The sequence below is a fragment of the Anabas testudineus genome, chromosome 3, assembly GCF_900324465.2.
Source record: "Anabas testudineus chromosome 3, fAnaTes1.2, whole genome shotgun sequence".
NCBI lineage: Eukaryota > Metazoa > Chordata > Actinopteri > Anabantiformes > Anabantidae > Anabas > Anabas testudineus.
In genome coordinates, this window is record NC_046612.1 from 16758248 (window position 1) to 16778273 (window position 20026).

At 38.7% G+C, this 20026-nt stretch overlaps 1 protein-coding gene across 1 annotated transcript in view; it reads right to left on the minus strand.

Annotated features, from left to right (window-relative positions):
* LOC113174490 (protein kinase C-binding protein NELL1) overlaps positions 1-20026 on the minus strand; it is a 185261-nt gene that overhangs the window by 120633 nt on the left and 44602 nt on the right. Inside the window, exon 5 of the mRNA XM_026378542.1 lies at positions 4892-4988. Coding sequence (XP_026234327.1) covers positions 4892-4988 — 97 coding nt within the window. The remainder of the gene's footprint in view (positions 1-4891; positions 4989-20026) is intronic.

The window sequence follows — 20026 nt, forward strand, 5'->3', positions numbered from 1 at the left end:
ACCTATTATATGTTTCATTCTTCTGCCAAAGCCTATGGCAGACATATTTGAATAGAACAGTTCAGGTATAGTGTTTATGTCCCCATGGAAGAAGAATGCAATTACACGACTACATTTCAAGTCACATACATATTTTCTATTGCTTTGACTCTGTATAGCTGCAAATTAGATTTGAAATAAATGAGGTTGTGCCGACTTTTAGCTTTTAAACTGCACTAATCAACATTTTTATTTGTACACTGAATACCCAGTGTGACTATATTGAAAGGGGATACGAAAGGGGCTCATCAATGAGAACTATCACAGTTTCCACAGCTACAGCTTTTTTTTTTTCTTCAGATTTGAGATCATACATATATTTACGTATTATATCTGATATTTTTTGGGTTAAATAACCACCTTTTCAAGTACGAGGACAATTTAATTCTTTAATATAACAGTCAAATAAGGTCAAAGGTGAATGAATCCGATAACGATGATTTTTCTTAGGACTTTTCTTAAGAACAATTTAAGAAAAGATTTAGAAAGATATTGGTGAATAAGGCCCATTGCTTTTATTGTTGCCGTCTCACATTAGAAGACAGTTGTTTTCAGCAACAATCTGCCCAGTACCAAATGGCAGTCAGACTAAGTTAGCAATTAATGTGGTTAAGCTAAATGCTAAGAGGAGAATGACTATTGTCATGACTATAACGCATGAAGGTGTTCACGCCCACGTGGTGAATGTGACTTTTAGCAGTTTTTGTTTGTACTAATACACTGAAATTCATGCTTGCAGCTGGCTCTCCTTACACTGTTCATCCGACATAGATGATCTTGATCATTGTTTCATTTAAAGGCCAAAGAGCTGGATAACAGAGAGAAAAAAATTAAAAATGCATCACTGTTCAAATATTTACAAACAGCACTGCAGAAAAGGAGATGTGTGTGTTTTCATGTATGTAATGTAAATATTTGATTTTAGTATATTTTGATATAAAAAGTTGCTCAAATTATAGGACTTCTGGGTTTAGATTAGAATTTTGTTTAAGGTTGAGTTAAATCTATATACGAGGATTGTAAATGTGTGTATGTATATATATGTCTGAAGGGTGTGCTTATGCGCTGTTTATGCATCATTTGTATTTTTGTGTCCCCAAACGTTCACAGGTTCACTCACCGTTATTGCTGATGAAATTACCTTTATACAGCTTGTCTGCACATTTTTACAGCCATAATTCCCAGTAAGCTTGTTTATTATAGCAATAATAGGTCATTCATGTTTGTCCAGACCTTTGCCTTCAGGCAACACTCACAGAGGTTTATTGTCCTGGGTGAGACTTGATACTGTTATTATTTTTTTCCTCACTTTGATCATGCACAACATGACCTTTCCTTGTTATAGCAGGGTTTGAAGATTTAACCTCAACCTGCAGGTAATCTCTCAGGACAGAACCAAGATCAACAATACTAATTAACAAGTGTGAGTGGGAGGAGGCAAAAAGTAAAGAGACCAACGTCTGTGTCTGCCTAAGTCTGTGTTCTCACTACACTTTGTCATGCCCTTGGTGTCACATGTTGACAAAAAAGATACCACTTAGTGTTGGTATAAGATACATTAAGATGTATGTGACTGACTGTGTGGGACATTATGCTCTATCTTTCTAAAAACCAGGTATAGTCAGAATGCAAGTATGCACTGAAAGAAAATAGGAGCCATTGTGTGTTGTAAAAAGACCATTACAGGTGTTACTCATTTTATCTGTTAACTTTATGTAATCCTGAATATTTTGTGTGGAGCCATAACCCTAACCCTGTAGAAGTAGAAGTACAGTTCATACAGGAGTTGATGAGACCATATTTTTTTTCCATGTTTTACCCATTCTGCTATTAGAAGCTGAGATACTTGGGATGACAGTGAGAACATCGACGTCTGAGGCAACTGCTACCAGCTGGCAAACGTAAGTAGATTTCTTCTTTCAGGCTGAGAGTGATTAGCTGCCCAAAGTGAAGCAGTTAAAGTATCAATGTGTATTGTTGTTGTGAGGGTAAAATGGGGCATCAACTGGTGGATTGGGGCCAGGTCATTAGAACCATTGTGGCTAAGAGAGAGCTAAGTCAAATGGAAAGCTTTAGATTTTCAAGTCGATCAGTGGTCAAAAGTGAACCTTTGGCCATGAGCTTTGGGTTGTGACCAAAACAAGGAGATCACAAATACATGCAGCTGAAATGAGTTTGCTTTATAGGGTGTCTGGGCTCAGTTTCAGCGATAGAGTAAAGACCTCAAACATCTGAGTGCGTCTCTGTTCTACTGGTAAAAACCCAGGGAGATACACAGGACCCAATGGATGCAGAAATTGTACATTTCATCTAGCCTGGGCGTGTCTCCCCCAGGAGGTGCTGGGAAATGTTGAAAAGAAAATGGATGGAAGTACGGATAGATGTACACCAGACTACTGTATTACTATTGATACAGGTTAAGCACGCCTACTGGAACAATACAGAAATAAAAAGACACACTTAAACATCCAGGAAACAGAGGAGACATAAGAAAGGTACAGGAAAAGAAAGAGGAGACGGAGAGAGCGATCAAAGCTCTTAATCTGTCAAAGTCAGCTTCTGCTTTTTTCCTTATCATTCTACCTTATGTAACGCGTTCAAGCTCTCCATTATGGTCTGTGTTAGATTCATTACTGTCCCGTGGTGCATGAAACATAGAGCATTTCACAAAAGAACCAGTTTCAAATGAGCCTGCAGTATCCCTGAGGAGTCAGCATCTTTGGCACAATGGATTCTAGATAAAGATAATTTATTACAGTTGCTCCTTCAGATGGAGTGGCCCTCGGGAGAAGGCAGTGCAAGGACTAGCCACTGTGAGGGCTCAATATGTTTTATTTAAAGGCCTAGTTAGCTCATCTTATCATTATCCAACTCCAGAGTCCTGAATAGGATAGATTGCAGCTGCTGTTTCATTTCATATCCTTTTATTATTATTTTTTTTTTTTGCAGTGTTACTTCTATAGATTTTGGCTATATTTTCTTCCTTCACCTTTTGCCTCTGTATTAATTTCACTTGTAGCCCAACATGCGCCTATATAGATGACACATCTATATCCAGGCTCTGTTTATCCCATTTTCCAGGTTAATGAAAGATACAGGTGGGAAAGTGTGACGGGAAAATCAAAAACGGTAATGTAAAACACATAGTAACATGATTTGTCTCTGTCTGGGCCCCCCGCTGTCCATGTGTTTACATGGATACTGCATTGCAAAACTGGAATATAGTATTCATGAGTTGTCATTAGGTGTAATCAACAGAAAGGAACTGTGTTTTCTGTAGCTCAGAATGAGTCGTGTATATCTACACAGAGAGCAGGTTTACCCTGTTGGAGAGAGAATTTCACTTTTTCAAATTTCACTTGTCTTCCTGTTGCTTGCCTGGCTGATGCTTGAAAAGGGAGATGTGGGGGTAATTTAGATGGTTGCAAACTGCACCCTTAACAAAATACACCCAAGCAACAAGAAAAACAACTCGTTGAAACATACTGTATCTAATTTGTTTAGTTTTCTTCTGTCTGAGAGAGACGAGCTGTGTCTCAATGCTCACAGAATTAATGCTAAGCTAAGCTCATTTAAAGCTACAGCAAGATGTTAGATCAATTCGTGGAGACTTCTATTTCCTTCTTACAATAAACAAAATGTTCTAACTTACAGAGGGATGCAACAGCCTCATATAAAGCTAGGTAATAAGTTAACTTTAAGGATGTGTTAAGGATACCTTTAAAGTGCAAATTTCCTCTTTTCAGATGATGGTACCAGCACACATAAACAAACTATTTTACACTATTACAAACACTTTTTTATAAGTGGAAATGTCTTCCATCTATTAAACTGACACTTAATCAAAACAATAAGTCATCGGCACTGAGATTTCTGAGAGGCCACCGTTAACTGAACATGGATGGATGTAATTGCAATTAATTGCTGCAGACATATCTAAAAAGCACGGTTAAATTTGTATAACAGGTAACAGAATTGTGGGCTGATAAATATGTATGAATAGGACATGATTAAGATACTGCAAAAAAATAAAATAAAATAGTGAAACCCTAAACAGAGCTTCGGATGCACTGAGCAACAGGTCTTTGGCTTAAGGTCTTAGAAGTGGACCTGTCAGCCAACATGTCAACTCATCGCAATATAAATATGAAGAGAGAATCTAGTCGTTCTCTCTGTCACTTCACACAAAACTGCACACTTCCACACCATCTGTCTTGGCTGCTGACAACCACTTTTGAGCGCTTCCTGAACATTGGGGGGGCAGACAGACTCTGAGCACAGAGCCAACTGCAGTTAGGGAACACGATGATGGATGTGTGTCTTTTAAGACCAGAGTTTTCTTCATGAAGGGCCTCCTTGAAGCATTGATGCAAGAGGAGATGAAGGATGAAGAGGAGGTAGAGAGAGGCGGAACAGTGGGCTGATATACAGCACTGATAGTGTCAAAGCGCGGGGGGAGAAATCATTCACACCACAGTTTGGTGGATAATCAATATGTAACATGGAAAAAATATAAGGCCCATTGATTGCATCTCAGGTGGGCAGGAGGCGTAGGAAAATCAAAAGCTTGTCTTAGTGATACTCTGCTATGTCCCCTACCTTCTGTGGGCACATACAACGATGTAACGGGCTTGGGAATAAGTGTTTCAAAGGATACACTGAGCTTTTCTGCAGCTCCCCTGTAAGCCAACACTACTTTTTTCTTGTAACTTCCACTTGGCTCACTTCCCCCCACACAGCCTACTGCAAATCTCACCAATTATAGCAGGCACATCTTCGATGTGAAGCACGTTCAAGTGTGTGAAGAAAGTCTCCGCGTGTTTATGTGCGTGCATCATCTGCGGATTCTTACCTTGAACAGGCCGTGCTTGTGGCCGTGCTGGCCTAGCCACACTCCACTGCCTGGGGTGAGCTCCATCTGAGGAGGGTCGATCACCCGCTCATAAATCCTGCCAACAACAAATCAGAAGAGAATGGTTGGTTATGATAACAACACAAACACAAACATGTTACTCTTTTTGTCCTGGCCTGCCAGGAACACTGATCCAGTACAGCTGAATACAAGAGTAAATCCAACAGACTGTGCATGTCTGCTCCCTCCCTCCTTCCGTTTCCCTTCATTGGGAGCAGAGAGAGTAGAGAAGAGGTTGCTTTTCTCGAAGCATGACAGCCAGTCTCGCCCCACGGCTCCCTAACATGGCATTGATATCTGGACCTGGGATGTAGGCTGAATTAACCGTCCAACTCCTGACACAGACACAAACAGGCTTTAGCATTATCAAGGCAAACATCCTCAGAGTCATTCAGCACCATTTTTCCTGCACCGAGGTGGGCTTAACAATGCCAGTGTGATCCGATGGGCCTCTGTGAGGATGTCAGAGAATTATTTGTCAGGTTTGGCCCTCCTCCTCACACTATCCACGCAGACAGACTTGCTCAAAGCAGCAGGCCAGTTTCTCTATGTTTCAGAATTGTTGAAAGGGCATTGCAGTAATTTAGCACTTGTTTTGATCCGTGTGACAGAGGAGTTGCGACAGTGACTTCAGCAATAAGGTAGGTAATGGGTACTATATTGAGGAGTCAGCAGAGTGAAAGGAGATATGTCGACAATAAAATTAAAACTTTTTTTTAGTGGTGGGAGTTCTTTCTACCAAAGTAGAGTACAAGAAATGGTCATTTAATGCTTTTGGCTTAAACCTAAAGCTTCATATATAAGTATTCGTTGTTATTAACAATGAGTAAAATGACACTAATCCCCACAGTTTTTCTGCTTTCAAAGGTTCTGTCAGCTTTTGTCTGTAAGTAATTTTGACCAATAATGGCTCTCACCAAACCTGCATTTAAAACCACGGGCAGTTTAAACAAGCTATATTCTGTGCACAAAAGGCAGGTATGATATTTAGTAAGAAAACAACACAGCTATGTTTTATTCAGAAACTAATAGCAGCAATGGATGTCGGTAATCAATTACCATTTTTGCATCAGTGGAAAGAAGGCATGGCTCCACTGGGATGCATATTATCCATTAGGAGGCTGGTGTTTGCTAATACTGTATGTTAGCTGTTAGTGCTTAATTTCATGATGTATTCAGTTCTCGAGTGTGTTTTCTGTTTTCGTTCAATCAAACATTCCTTAATTTAATTCAAAATCAATGAAAAAAGGATTTTGAAATATAAATTTAATTTTAAAACAGCACGCAACTGCAATGAAATGATAAAGATGAAACTAAATGTCAATGTATGCAGTATTTATGAGTGACAGAACAAAGTAAAGGGGATATTTACGTACTGTATATTTATTGCAAATGATGCACAGTTTGGAAAATCGAAATATTACTAGAAAAAAAACACAAGCTGGTTCCTTTTAACATTATAAAATTATACTTTCCTCCCATTAGAAAATGAATTAATTCCAAAACAGCAGCATAAACTGTCATCTAAATATTTCAGGCACAGTCAATCTCTTTTATGTTACTTACTGATTATAGGTCTGTCAATAGTTTAGAAGCATGTATTTCGTAATAATGTCGTTTTAATTCTTTAATTTGGCATTTTAATTGGCAGTTTGTTTATTTAAAAATATGTGCATATGTCAACATTTGGTGCAACCCTGTTTGTGGTATAGCTGTCTGATTTCCCACCTCCTGGAAAGCTGTCACTGCGGTAAAGGTCATGGGATTATATTCTATTTTGCCTCCCCCAACCTTTCTGCCTTTGCTTCTCTCACCTTCCTCTCTTCCTCCTTGTGAGGAGTGGGAGTTTCATAGAGGGAATGCTGGAAAGCAGCTGTGCTAATTAGAATAGCGATGTGCTCACGGGCATATTTGCATGGTCTGACACCACCGGCTGCAGCCATCAACAGCTAATTATGGAGGACATATACCAGTCAACATACTGTATAGTGTGATTAACAGTGTTCCTCTATCGCCATGGTGCAGGATCCAATGACTATTAGCCACAGTTTACAACCTAGAGAACAGACAGGAATGTGAATAAATGTGTTGATGACGGCAACAATGATAAAACACAACACATACAACTACACTGGTATGTACTGCAAGAAGAAATGCGTTGCTTTCATTTGTCTAAGTTCAGAAGTAGCTGTATTAGAGCTGTACAGTACAGCTCTAATACAGCTACTCTGATGATTCCTTTGTGCTGTTTTAAACAAACCTAAAGAATAAAAACAATGATGTTGATCCTGATTGTGATTAAAAGCATTCACCTGGGAAAACACAGTGGTGTGAAATAGCATTAATTTTTTAGTACTTATTTTTTTGTGACTGAAGTTAGTGTTGAGAGTGATTGTTAATCAAAAATGCTTCCACAAAACAAGACAGTCATTTTTGCATTTCTAGTAGCAGATGAGTTTTAAATATTATAGGCATTAATGGGGCAAGAGGGAGCAGTCGCAATGAGCTGTTAGATGATGAGCTGCAGGCAACTCCTCAGCAAGGTATACAACTCCACCATGCCCTACTGTTGTGTGCAAAATTACTTGTACCATGCACAGCATGAAATCAAATCGTGGTTGCTCACGGCATGATGGAAATAGGCCAATTATTGACTGACGTCTTTATTAACACCACTACAGTTTGGTTGCTTTGTAACCAGCAGCAACAACAGCAGCAGCTGTTCAATGAGTGTTTGCTGCTCCCAGCCATAATGGGACATGCAGAGAGAATGCTGTATTAAACCGTACGTGCTTCCACGCCAAGTAACCCCGGGAGTTACTAAATCAACCAGGACTGGAATCTCGAGGATCATGCATTGACTGGCAAGTGCATGTACTTCTTTAACCCAGTACACAGAACAGATGATGATCAGTGATTGCAAGATCCTCAGGTTTCTTTCTCATCTAATATCAGTCCAATCACATCTTACTTGTGCCCACTCCCTCTTGAGCTAAGCAGACAGAGAAAGAGTCTGCACAGAGAATGAAATAAGCAGAGGGAGAAGAAAATGAACAAAAAAACAACACTGTAAGGCCACTGTAAGAAACAGTGCTAAATCTCAATGATAACTATATACAGTAATTGTGTTACTGTTGTGTTCATCTCTGGTCTGTGGACTACTGAGAACATCTGATACAGCGTTCTTCCATAAATACATTTCAGTATGATGTATGGATATACTTGTGCTCTGCAGGAATGAAGGTTTTGTCAACACTGTTAAGCCAACTCTGGAAAAATAAAACTGTAACGGTAAAAATGCTTGTCAAAAGAGAGCCCATTCTCTATCAGTATATGACAACACACGTGCACTGAGGAACAGTTGGTGTCCATGCAAAAGTGTAGAGCACATTTTTATCTCAATCCAGTCTGTGGTACTATGCTTTGCTAAATCTGCTAGCATTTATTGTACATTATAAATGGAATGCTAATCAACAAAGGCTTATTAAATATGGAGTGGCTTGCAAGGAATATATAATGCAATGGAGCCAGATGAACCAGACCCATCACTTCATCCATAACCAGTAAAATAGGGCAGCACTGCTCCACTTTTACACTGGTCCTCCTAACCTTTACTATTGTCTGTGAGTATATGTGGATGTCAGAGATAGACTCACATCTCGATACAGAAGAAAGAGTCAGGCAGGTGTGGTGCGACTAGGCCATCATTCATGTGAACAGTACGGCTGAAGTAAAGAGAAAACCCTGAGATACTTGGATGTTTTTTTTTCAGTCAGCTAGAGTCGTGGAAGCACTGCAAGGTACAGACTGCATAAATCCACATATTGCGAAGTAACACACATTTGGTTGACAGTCCACTTCAATAAGCTGCCAGGCTGACTCATTTTTGCCGATATATTGACTGAAATTGAATAAACTACATTTAATCTTAGGCAGTGGGGATTTCAGCTCTACTTGGTGGCGGTTTCCTTAGTTTGTCTTTAAGCCGCTGATAGGAGCAAATGAAAAAGACTAAATACAAAATAAAAAATAAAAATTGTCTAACCTAGGACATACTTGTCAGAAGATTCCAAGACTAACAGCTTTCATCTTCAAAAAATAGACACAACATTCAGATCTTTGACAACCTTCATGGCTTCCCTTCAAAAGAAGAGTCTCAATCCCAGCCTTCACTATTTCCTCTGCCAATACCTGTCGACCAGACTAAACTCCAGACCTCTTCCAATTTTCCACTAGTTGAATTTCAGACATTTTCATGTTGGTGTCTTTCCTCTGTCAGAGAGATGAAGTTAGAAATGCAGAGTCAAAGTCCCCTCTGAATCACTTGCCTCACTGTGGGACAAAATTTTCAAAGGTCTCCAAAAATCCTCTGCCAAAAGAACAAGCTGGGATATGTCATATTATTGAAGGTGGAAGGGAGATTAATACTTTCGGTAGGAAGTTAAATAGGCTTCCTTGCAAGCTGTCAAATGCTCCAAAAGCGTAACCGGTTAACTTTTTTTATTTATCACATTAATACTAAACGGAGAGCTAAAACAATTAATAACTACTTAAGAACTCAACACCAAAATGCTCAAATTGCTGTGTGACAAAATATTAAAATATAAATATTTTCAGTTGATGGATAGTTCTGGACAGCAGGCAGAACAGTTCAGCGTCAGGACTTCTCTACTACAAAGTCATGCGTTTAGCGTTTAGCATTGACCTGCTCAAATATGTAAGAATTGCCAGGAAAAACATGATTTGAATCGGAGCATGTGCTGCTCTAAAATCCGGAAATATCTTTCAACATTGATGGTGGATCCATATTAATGTTGAACTGAATTCTGATCTCATACTCATACAGCAAACGCTTTTAGAAAGACTTGTAATGCTGTCTAACTTAAACGTTCAGTAATGTCACCATGGCACTTGTACATATCAAAACAACACTGTCTTTTTTCTTTTGGTTATATCAGCTAAATAGAAATTGGTCCATTTTGGATACAGCAACACCAACAATTCTACTTCCATAAAAGAACATAGCAATTTATAGATGTGGCCTTTCAGCTGAGCCTGTAAGTCTAGACATTTATCAGATACCACTTCAGACTACAAGCTAAATACACAATCCAAAACTCACAGTGCACTGGGAACATATATGGACTGAAACTAAGTGGAGATGTTTTGGGAACAAAATGTGCAAGAAGTATCATGAGACAATCTGTCCTTTGTGAATACAAATTGCACCCTACTCATTTTAATATGCTCATAATAATTGGACCAATTCCCAGTTACAGTCGATTTGCTGAGATTGGCTATGAATTCTTGCTCATTTGCATCTGAATCTGTACTAAGTTGTACAGAGACAGCTACTGATCAGCGCTTTCCTAACATACTCTATATTGTGTTAACTAAACTTTCTACCTCCAGTATAATGGACCTGACACCTCTGCCATTCACTGGACATAAAATAATGTACTCTATAGCTAGTGGCTGGTATCAACATAATAAAAAATTAAAAGTATTTAAAAATGCATGCTAAATGTCACACAAAGACAGTGTAACAAAGCACTGGGGTAATACCAAAGCACAGTGGAGTCTTTGTTAGTAAGCGTGCAGTTTCATTTTGAACTACTTAGAGATGTGCTATGGTATTTGGTATAAAGAAGAAAACAGTGCTTTATAGTTAAGGCATATAGAAAAAACTGCTGCAAAGGTTCAAATGAAAGTGTGAATAGTAATGTTCTTTAAATGAAACTCGTAGGACGAAGAAAGTTACTTAAGATGTTTCTGAAAAATGTTTAACTGGGAATTGAGGAGGACTCTGAGGTTTCTGGGAACCAACGCTGAGTTCAAAGCCATGGGAAACTGTCAAGGGATTAATTTGGTGCAAAGACCAGGACTTTTATTATCATTTAACTACAGAAAATAATGAGAAACTAGGTAAGGTACTAATCTAAAAAAAAAAAAGAAGGTATTTTTAAATTGACAGATTTCACAAAAGAGCATAGTAATGATAGGGGGCACAGTCATAATCTACCCTAAAGGGAGCCTGTGCAAGAGAGTTAAACAGGTCCAAGACTAGATCCTTGAGGGATAAGTTAGAGGAGAAAAACTGGAGATTATTTTTAATGAAAAGGAGGAAAACCATTGTAATGTTATACAGGATATTCCAATCCAATTCTTCAATATGAAAATGCCTGATCACTTAAATAGAGAAGATTGCAGTAAGAAACCGTTAATGACTGCGCTGTGGATTTGAAAGAATTTCCAGTCTGGAAATTCCAGACTGGAAATTATCAAATAATTTTTCTGCAAGTTGGTAAAAGCGAACCTTTTAGTTAATTTTAGTGTGTAAGTTTAAGATGGGCCTATATCAGTATAAGAGGGGATGACCAGCAGAATCAGTCAATGGATGATAGTGAGTAAAGGCTAAATATTAATATATACAGTCTCTGACATTTAATGGAACAAACAAGCTCAGTGTAGCATTTTTTACTGAAAGGTTCACGGGCCACATACCCACCAATTACTGTTTTGACTTGTTTTTATGTTCATTATATGTAACTGGTGACTAAATTACTAAAAGTTGTGAACATGAGCATGAACATTTGTAACAACCTAGCGACCTGTCCTGTCCAGGTTATATCTGAAGCCCTCTTATGAAACTAACCGGTTAAAATAATTGCTAGATTAATTCTTAATTGATAATATCAACTGTTAATTCCAGCCCTATCACTGGTATGAAAAGGATAAATTGTGTTATAGTAGAATAATGTTGTGCTGGGTCTCCACCTTACCCTCATTTTTTCTTGACTAGAGGAAGAACTACTGTCTATTGAGGCAGCTGTCATCACAGCTCGGCAGCATCTACTTGTAAAAGGGCATCTGTCAGTCTCTCTTATGTTTCTTTAGTGCTGCGAATGAATCAGACTGTTCCAGCTCCACTAAAACTGGAGCTCTGCTACCCACAATAGTTGAAAGAAGCGGGCATTATGCTCCGAGATGGCAAGCCCGCAATATGAGTCAATACTCCCATTCAATGTTAAATCGTGTATTCTGTAGTCTTCCAGTAGCAATGAAAGACCTAGATTCCCCTATGGATAAAATATGGGCAAGATGAGATTTTTTAACAGCATGGATGTTTTTTAAGTATATTGGTAATATGTGGTGCAAAAGAACCCAACAGCAGGAAAAGTAAAACTAACCAAACAGAACTAGAGCACCGCTATTGAAAAAGGAAAGTATTGCCTGAAACTAGAACATATCCTAATAAGATGGCACATGTATCATGTTTAATGGATAAAATGACCCAAATTCCTTTACCCCCAGCCTAGTGCAGGGGATAAGACTGGTTTTACCTACAGTATGTAGATAAAGATAGAGTCTAATCTGGCTTTGTCACCCAATTCCCAAAAGAACTGTATACATGCTTCCTCGCTGTCTCAGATATCTGTAATTACTTCACCTCAACAATGACCTTATCTGTTGATAGGGGCTTCTGTCCTTTTCTGATAAGACATGACTACTGTAGCTGCAGATATATTCTAGGGGGAAAAACAGGAGATGTAGAGGATGGTAAGGTGTTTAAGTATACTTCTTTAAGGATGCATGTGTCCCCTGAGTCTCCTTGTTGCAAGGATCTCCTTGTGTTCTCCTCCTCCTCCGCCTCAATGCCACCAGGGGCCCGAGATGGGGCGTCTGCCTGCATGGGGTGGTTTGGACCCTGCTGAGCTCGACAGAGGGAGTCTACAGTAATGATACACTCCATCACATCTGACACAAAACAAAAGTGAACCTCAGACACAAGAAAGCTGTTGGGAAACACTAACAGCCTCCAATCTGCTCCTTAAAGCAAAGTCAAATACTTGAGCAACAGTATAACAGGAAAAAGCTGGCACAGTGTTTGTCATATGGATCCCGGCTCAGGCACACACACACACACACACACACACACACACACTTGACACAAAAATATTGTTTAGGCAACTGTAGACAAAATACTGTATTACTGATGTTGTAGAAAGAAAAAAAATAAATCCAAGCTGATTAGCACCAGATTCGCTCACATCCTGATTAACAGTTGACGAGTTCACACCTTAAATCAATTTCAGTTGATAACTGCAACGTGACGGTAAATGGTTTCATTATTAACAGATGCATTAGCGGAATGGCAGGCTTGAAACACTGACTGAAAAGTCAAGTCAAATGGTAGAGGTTTGTGTGTGCCGCCCAGCTCACACAAGGAGCACATTACAGAAAATCAATTGGAAAAAAAAAGACTTTACCACCACCATTCATTGACATTTAAAATTTTCCTTCATTAGGCTGCCTAGGGCAGGAGGAGTAATTATTCTTAGAGGCTTGTATGGGCTGCTGCACTGGAACTACAGCCATCCATTGATCTAAATGTGGGTTATTCTGCTGGATACCCATTGATTAGACACCCAAGGGCCACATATAATTTCCTCTGTGCTTTGACTGAGGTCTGTGTCATTTGCAGCCTTGACAATATAAACACACAGTCCAAGGAAAGAGCTTTCAAGTCAGAGTTTCCAACTGTTCCTCGACAAGGACAGGGGCAAAGGTGTCAAGGTTACAGACAGCATCATGTGGCATTATTAACCTGATTTAACTCATTATCATTCTTTGTGCAACACCCTCCTCTTAGCTGGGGCGTCAATGATCAGGTAATGAAGTAATGAATGCTTGCTGCTCTGCTGAACAGCACTGGCACTGCCCTTCACAGGAAATTAAAATGTTACCCATGAATCACTCATTTGGAGTAACATTTCTAATACTTCATACGTGGATTAACTATGACTTAAAGCTGCTTGTGCATATCACAACATACTATACCATACACATGTATATGTACATTAAAACATGCATATAAAGGTTGTGTTCTACACATCAAGCTCCACAAAAAGCAAGAGTGTTGTGAGGTGAGGTTTAACGTTTGTATCATTAATCGAGTGTTGCATTGCTGACCATCAACCTTGTCATAATAATAGTTTTGGTCCGGCTGATGAGCTGCTTAGCAGGTAAGAAAAAGAAAGAATATACCTTCCAGCTCACTGGCTTCTTTATTGAGCAAAACACAATGTCATTTTCTGGCTGCTGGTCGCAAAAACGGTATGAGTCGTATCATTATGACATCTTTAAGGTGGAGGGCTCCTAATGTCTCCCGTTCCTTTATTAGCCAAGTGTGTAATGAAACAGATGATAGGTCAGAATAATGTACATTGTGCTATACACTACACTAAACCGGCTGGATGTGAAACAGGTCTGTTATCATCAGCTCTAACATCAGCATACATGATGTTGATTAGTGTCAGGTGACTGTATGGCTCACTGAGCCAGGCATAAAAGCAGAGCAGGTGAAATGTTTTATCTGATCCTTTTTTCACATAATCTAAAACATACATTTGACACAATTTGCATTGAGAAAGTAGATCCCGTTTTCACTTTGTCTCTGCTTCACAATATTTTATCGACACTGATAGTGAGCTGTTTTGAAGAATTAATTGGGACATAATTCAGCGCAACCACCATGAGACAGAAAGAGCAATAAAGAAAGAGGATGAAAGACACAATGGGGAGTGCTAAAACATTCAAAAGAGATGTTTGAAGCAAGAATTCACACCATCAATGATACAGAGACAGCTGCGGTGTGACTTGTGATAATGTGTTCAGAGTGACAACACATTGCAGTGAGTTGAAGGAAAAAAAAACAAGTCACTGGCCAGTGGCAGACTTTTTTTTTTTCTTCTAATGAAACCGATAACAGCCCCTCTATCAAGTCATAAAAGCAGCTCGTTTTGGCCATAACTACATCTTAAACATTGATATCTTTGTATGATTTAGGGCCCAAATGAGATGAATAATATAGACCTGACTACACTGTTAGCCAAGTGTCTGCTTAATTCAGGCCACATAAACGTGTCTTCATCACCACGTTCACATGCTGTCGCAGCATCTGCTTCTGTAACTGTGGCTGAACCAAATATTCACTAGCATCATTCAGTCATTATATAACAGGTAGTTTCAAACAAGCAGTCTGATTGAAGTCTGGCTCAATCTGGTTGAAGACACTGTTAAATATTGCTGATAATTCCAGGCACATGATTTAGAGCAAAAACCTTGGAGGGAAGGATGATGCAAACAGGCATCGCTTTTCTGGTGCTAATTGGTCTAATTAGGCATTACATTTCAAATTGCCAAAGGAAATATCACTTCTGATTTGGATCAGATTTGACGTCTCGTTACTGTTTGGCCCAAGGGTGCAGATTTCAGTTGCCTTTTCATTTTAAGCTGTGCACTTGTCTCTCAAAAGAGATCTCTACGAAATAATTTAAATTAATTAAGAAATTAAGTGATTGCGTAAGTATTCACCTATCTCAAGTCAGTGTTTTGCACATGCAACTTTAGCAGCAATAACAGCATTACAGCACAAATGACAATTGGACTGAATGAGTTTGGTATACAGTGTCTGGTCTGATGGCCAAAAACAAAAGCAACCCTATTAACACCTGTGTACCATTTTCATACGTGTTCAATAATAATTCAGAGAGAAACAAGAGCAAATGAAATACTCATTGGGTTTTTAAATCTTTGTAAAACGTCACACAATATTTATATTTCACTCTCAAGCTGTATTAGACAGCCCCATCACTCCATGTGACAGCCGCAGTGATTCATGCACCTCACTGCAGCTAACGAAGCCGTATCAATAAATGTGTGTCTTCAAATCCTTGACCTTGAATAATGTGAAAATACAAATTAGTGTCAAAAGTTAAACCACCAGTGTAAAGTGAAGCATGAGTCACACAAAGCCTCTGTGAGGCTCTGACTAGACACTAAGCTGTAAGAAACTGTAAATAAGATGCAACTGTTCAGTTGTTCACCTGTTGCTGTGAAACCTATGCATTCTCAAACCCCGGGCTCCAGCAGAGAGACAATAATAGAGGAGATACATCACAATTTAAAGATGTCCTAGTTGAACCTATTGTAACCTGTTGAACTGCAATAGGTTAAACAATTATCTGCCAATAACTTTGGATAGAAAACTATGAAAACTGATAAAACATACGTCTGCACAGCATATTGCTACAAAGTACAGTTAAGTAAACACAAGCAAAACATTATCTTTCTACACACACAAAGCCTACCGAAAAATATCTACCTAGCTTGCTGGTGTTGTATTGAGCTTTTCTCCGTCAGAAAACTGGGTTTATATGTACCATTTCTAACCATGCGACTGTCTTTGCTTTGACATGCTGTAAACAAAAGGCTGTGTACTTGTGTATCCTGCATGGTGTACATATGGCAAACCCTGAAACCAAAGGACTATTTCCCCAAGTGAGAATGTGGACAAACCTCTTACTGTGTGCCTTTGTCTCACATAAGATATCTGTAAGCCAATCAGGGCAAAAACTGTAATCATTAAGAAAGACTTTTAGGTTAACTTGGTAAATCAATGCCGACCAAACAATGTGGTTTATACATGGTGATGTGATGTGATCTGTCTGCCTTGTCTTTTTGTGCCCAAAAATTAGTCATATAAGAAAATATTCAAATTACAGATTGTGAGTATTTTATGGCCCCATTCTAAATCTGACGTTTTATAAACTTTCTGCTTTTGTCAGACCAACATGTCACCTTGAGGGTATTAATCATTCCCTCAGTGCTAAATGGGTGGATTTAAATGACCCCTTCAGATTTTGTTTTTTGTACGGTCAGGACAAAATGCATATTTTTAGCTTTACTATTATCAATATTCCAGTAGTTTTAAAATATAGTGTGTGGCCAGTCTAACAATCATACAGTGGGTGCTGGTGGGACTCTAGATTTTTTTGTCTTTGAGAAAAACTAATTGCTACTTACAGTCCAGAGAGAGAGTTAGCAGGCAGAGAGCAAAAAAAGTGAAAAGGCAGTTGAGCAGATCTTGAGTGTGGTTGCTTTTATTTGGAGTCCATTTCTCTTTTGCACCCTGAAGGATGGAGCCAACAAGCATAAACCAGCTATTTTCAACTCAACCCTGCTTGGAAGTTGGTTTTCATATCACATCTAAAGATCACACATGCAGCAGAACCCTGAGTGCTAAACTACAGAGTGCCAAATACAGAGCAGAACTGGAGAGAAGGAGTTGGCAGCAGGAAGTGGAAAATGTTGGAAGCAACAAAGACCCTGTGGAAAACACCAGTGTGTGCATGAAATGACCTTCTGCAAGTAGGGGACAAGTGCAACCTAAGTGACAGGCAGAGACAATGTCATTACTGCAATTAGCTATTAAGGTCCAAAACAAAGAGCTCTCCAATTGTGTGAAGAGGGCATATGTACTGGGTGTCTGCCACTAATTCAATTAGATAAATCTGGTTTACTGCACTCCACAGTTGTGTAGTATGACCTTGTCTCGGCTGCACAGTGACATTTGTGCAGGTAATATCACATAAATGTGTGTGTGGGAGCAAAATGGCCAACAGTACCTATTCCAATGAAATGCATGTGCAAATGATATTTGTAGGAGGTGGAGAACTGAAAAAGTCATTGACTCTATGAGCAGGAACACACTACAGCCATCTACTCACTCCACACACCTGAATACAACATATATTTGCTTTTTAATACATTTCTAAATGCCTGTGCTGCTCATTGAAATTGTCCTAAAATGCTGCTGAAGCAAAATAGAAGAGCAGGTTTAGGACATCACATACATTTTAATGTACATTATGTATTTGTTTAATGAAGACAACATATTGTACCCAGGCAAAGGGGCAAGTTACAGCAGCATTTATTACAGTAAAGCTGAAATTGCAATGGACAAATGACAATAATAAGGACATACTTTATTGACCCCCCTGGGGAAATTGTTGTTTAGACAGCTGCAGCAGATGACAGTGCTACTGTAGGGCTTTGGTGTCTTGTCCACGGACACCTCGGCATATAGTCAGGAGGAACCAGGAATCGAACAAACAAACGTCACTGAAAATATGGAGCAGTGAGTTAAATTAAACAACAGTGGATTGTACAAAGACAAATGAAGGAAATTATGATTTGTTGGTGATCATTGGTGAATAATTTCTACCTTTTGGCCAGACTGAACATTAACAGTTCGTCCTAGTTAGACAACTGACTACTTTCACACGCATCAAGCGACCAAAGCCTTTTGATTTCAGGTCCAGGAATGAAGTTGGTATATGATATTATAATCTACAGTATACAGTATGTACAGTTTGAAAATATTTCAGTTTTATCATGGAGTACTTTCCTCTTCATAAAGTTGCCATCTTCACTGACAGCCTTCATCCTAGCTGAAGGCAACACTGCCTCTCTGTGCTCCCTCAGCACGTCTTTATCTCTGTCATGTTTTCTTGAAATCAATCAGAGACAAGGACAGATGGGGAACCAGACACGAGGAAATTTCTATGCACTCTACAGCTTCTTATCCACCTCCAGATTAAGTCCAAATCCTGACCCAAGGTAAGAGTCCTTCACTTTCATACAGTGACACACATGGGGAAGTCAGACAAGATGCCAGGTGCAAAATGAAGCTGTTGCAGTACAGAAAGCTACAGGATTTGTTTCTTATTACAAACAGCAATAAATACACAGGCAGTAGTGGCAATGATATAGGAACTAACTATCAGCCAAATAGAGCATAAGAAAACTATAGTGACAATAGTTATTAGAACAGGAATAATGTATCTGTGTAAAAACAATAATTAGAATAACTCAAGTGAAATGAAATTCCCTTCAAAACATTACAGAAGTTAAAATAACTGTTCAATCATTTACTGGTTATTTATGGATATATGTAGAACTTTGTTAATTTTATGCTCTCTCTATTTAACAATAGATTAAAAACATACTTTTTCACAAGCCAAAACTACATAAAAGACTATAGGCTTTGATGTAGATATACTGTAGATGTAAGCCGATAGCTGCTTGTAAAGAATAGAGCACTGATGAGCAATTCTATTTTCCCAGTGGGTGCAACATGTAAAATATAGATGGGGATAAAGGGAACATTTGAATCATTAAATAATGACGATGGGCAATGAGCAATGTGGGTCAAAGACGTTTAAACCATCAGCGTCTGAATTCATTACATAGTCTGGATTGATTATTTTAAAGTTATTCAGAGGAGCAAAAGCAAGAGAATCAAATATGACAATAGGAAGTGTTGTATTAGTTTCCCATAATGCTCTCTGATAACCTCTAAAGAAGGAATACATGTGCTGTAGCTGAGGGGCAGGATTGGTGTGTGGGCAAAAACTTCTGCAGCTGAAAAAAAAGTGAGTCATATTGTGTTAACCAAAGCTGCCGCGTAGCTATGTTGAATTTTTGAAAATAAGTTTTTCATTTTTAAAAACTGACACTCAACATACTTCTGATGTTTCTGATTGTCCAACACTTTCTTCTTTCTGACTATGTTGTGGCTGCTGGAAATACCAAAGAGAATTAACCTAAATGATCATACAAGTCAAGAAACATTAGGTATCCCACACTGATTCATACATTAGGAGACAGAGGAATGCTTATTATTAATAATTGTAATGTAAGCAGTTGCCTGTTTGCACAGAGTCAGTGTATTTCTGAAAGTAACAGAACAACCCTTCAATAATAATTATTTTAATTTGTTGAGTGTGTAGAAGGAATGATCAGTTAATCATTTTTTTATTTAATAACGAGCCACAAATGTGTGTCATTTCTATTCAAACGGTTTCCCTAACCCCTGCCTAAAACCAACCTCACACAGGATCTGCAGTTTGTCAGTCCCACACATTATCTGGCCTCCATCTAAACCCAACCAACCACTTCCTCACTTTCTGTTTATAAATTGTTTCGCTTCATTCATTAGTATGAAATGTTCGATCTTGGTGAGATTAGTGGAATTTTGCAGTCAGTGTACAAGCGAAGAGGAGTGAAGAGAAAATAACAAAGGCTGGTTCAGATTAAGAATCTACAGTATGTTGGTGTCACTTTCAGCAAATGGAAAGAGTTTAGATGGAAATTTACAAATGGACAGAGAATTGGCATTTTGTTCCCTAGACAAGTTTAGTATCATTCGTAGTTATAGTAATTTCATTT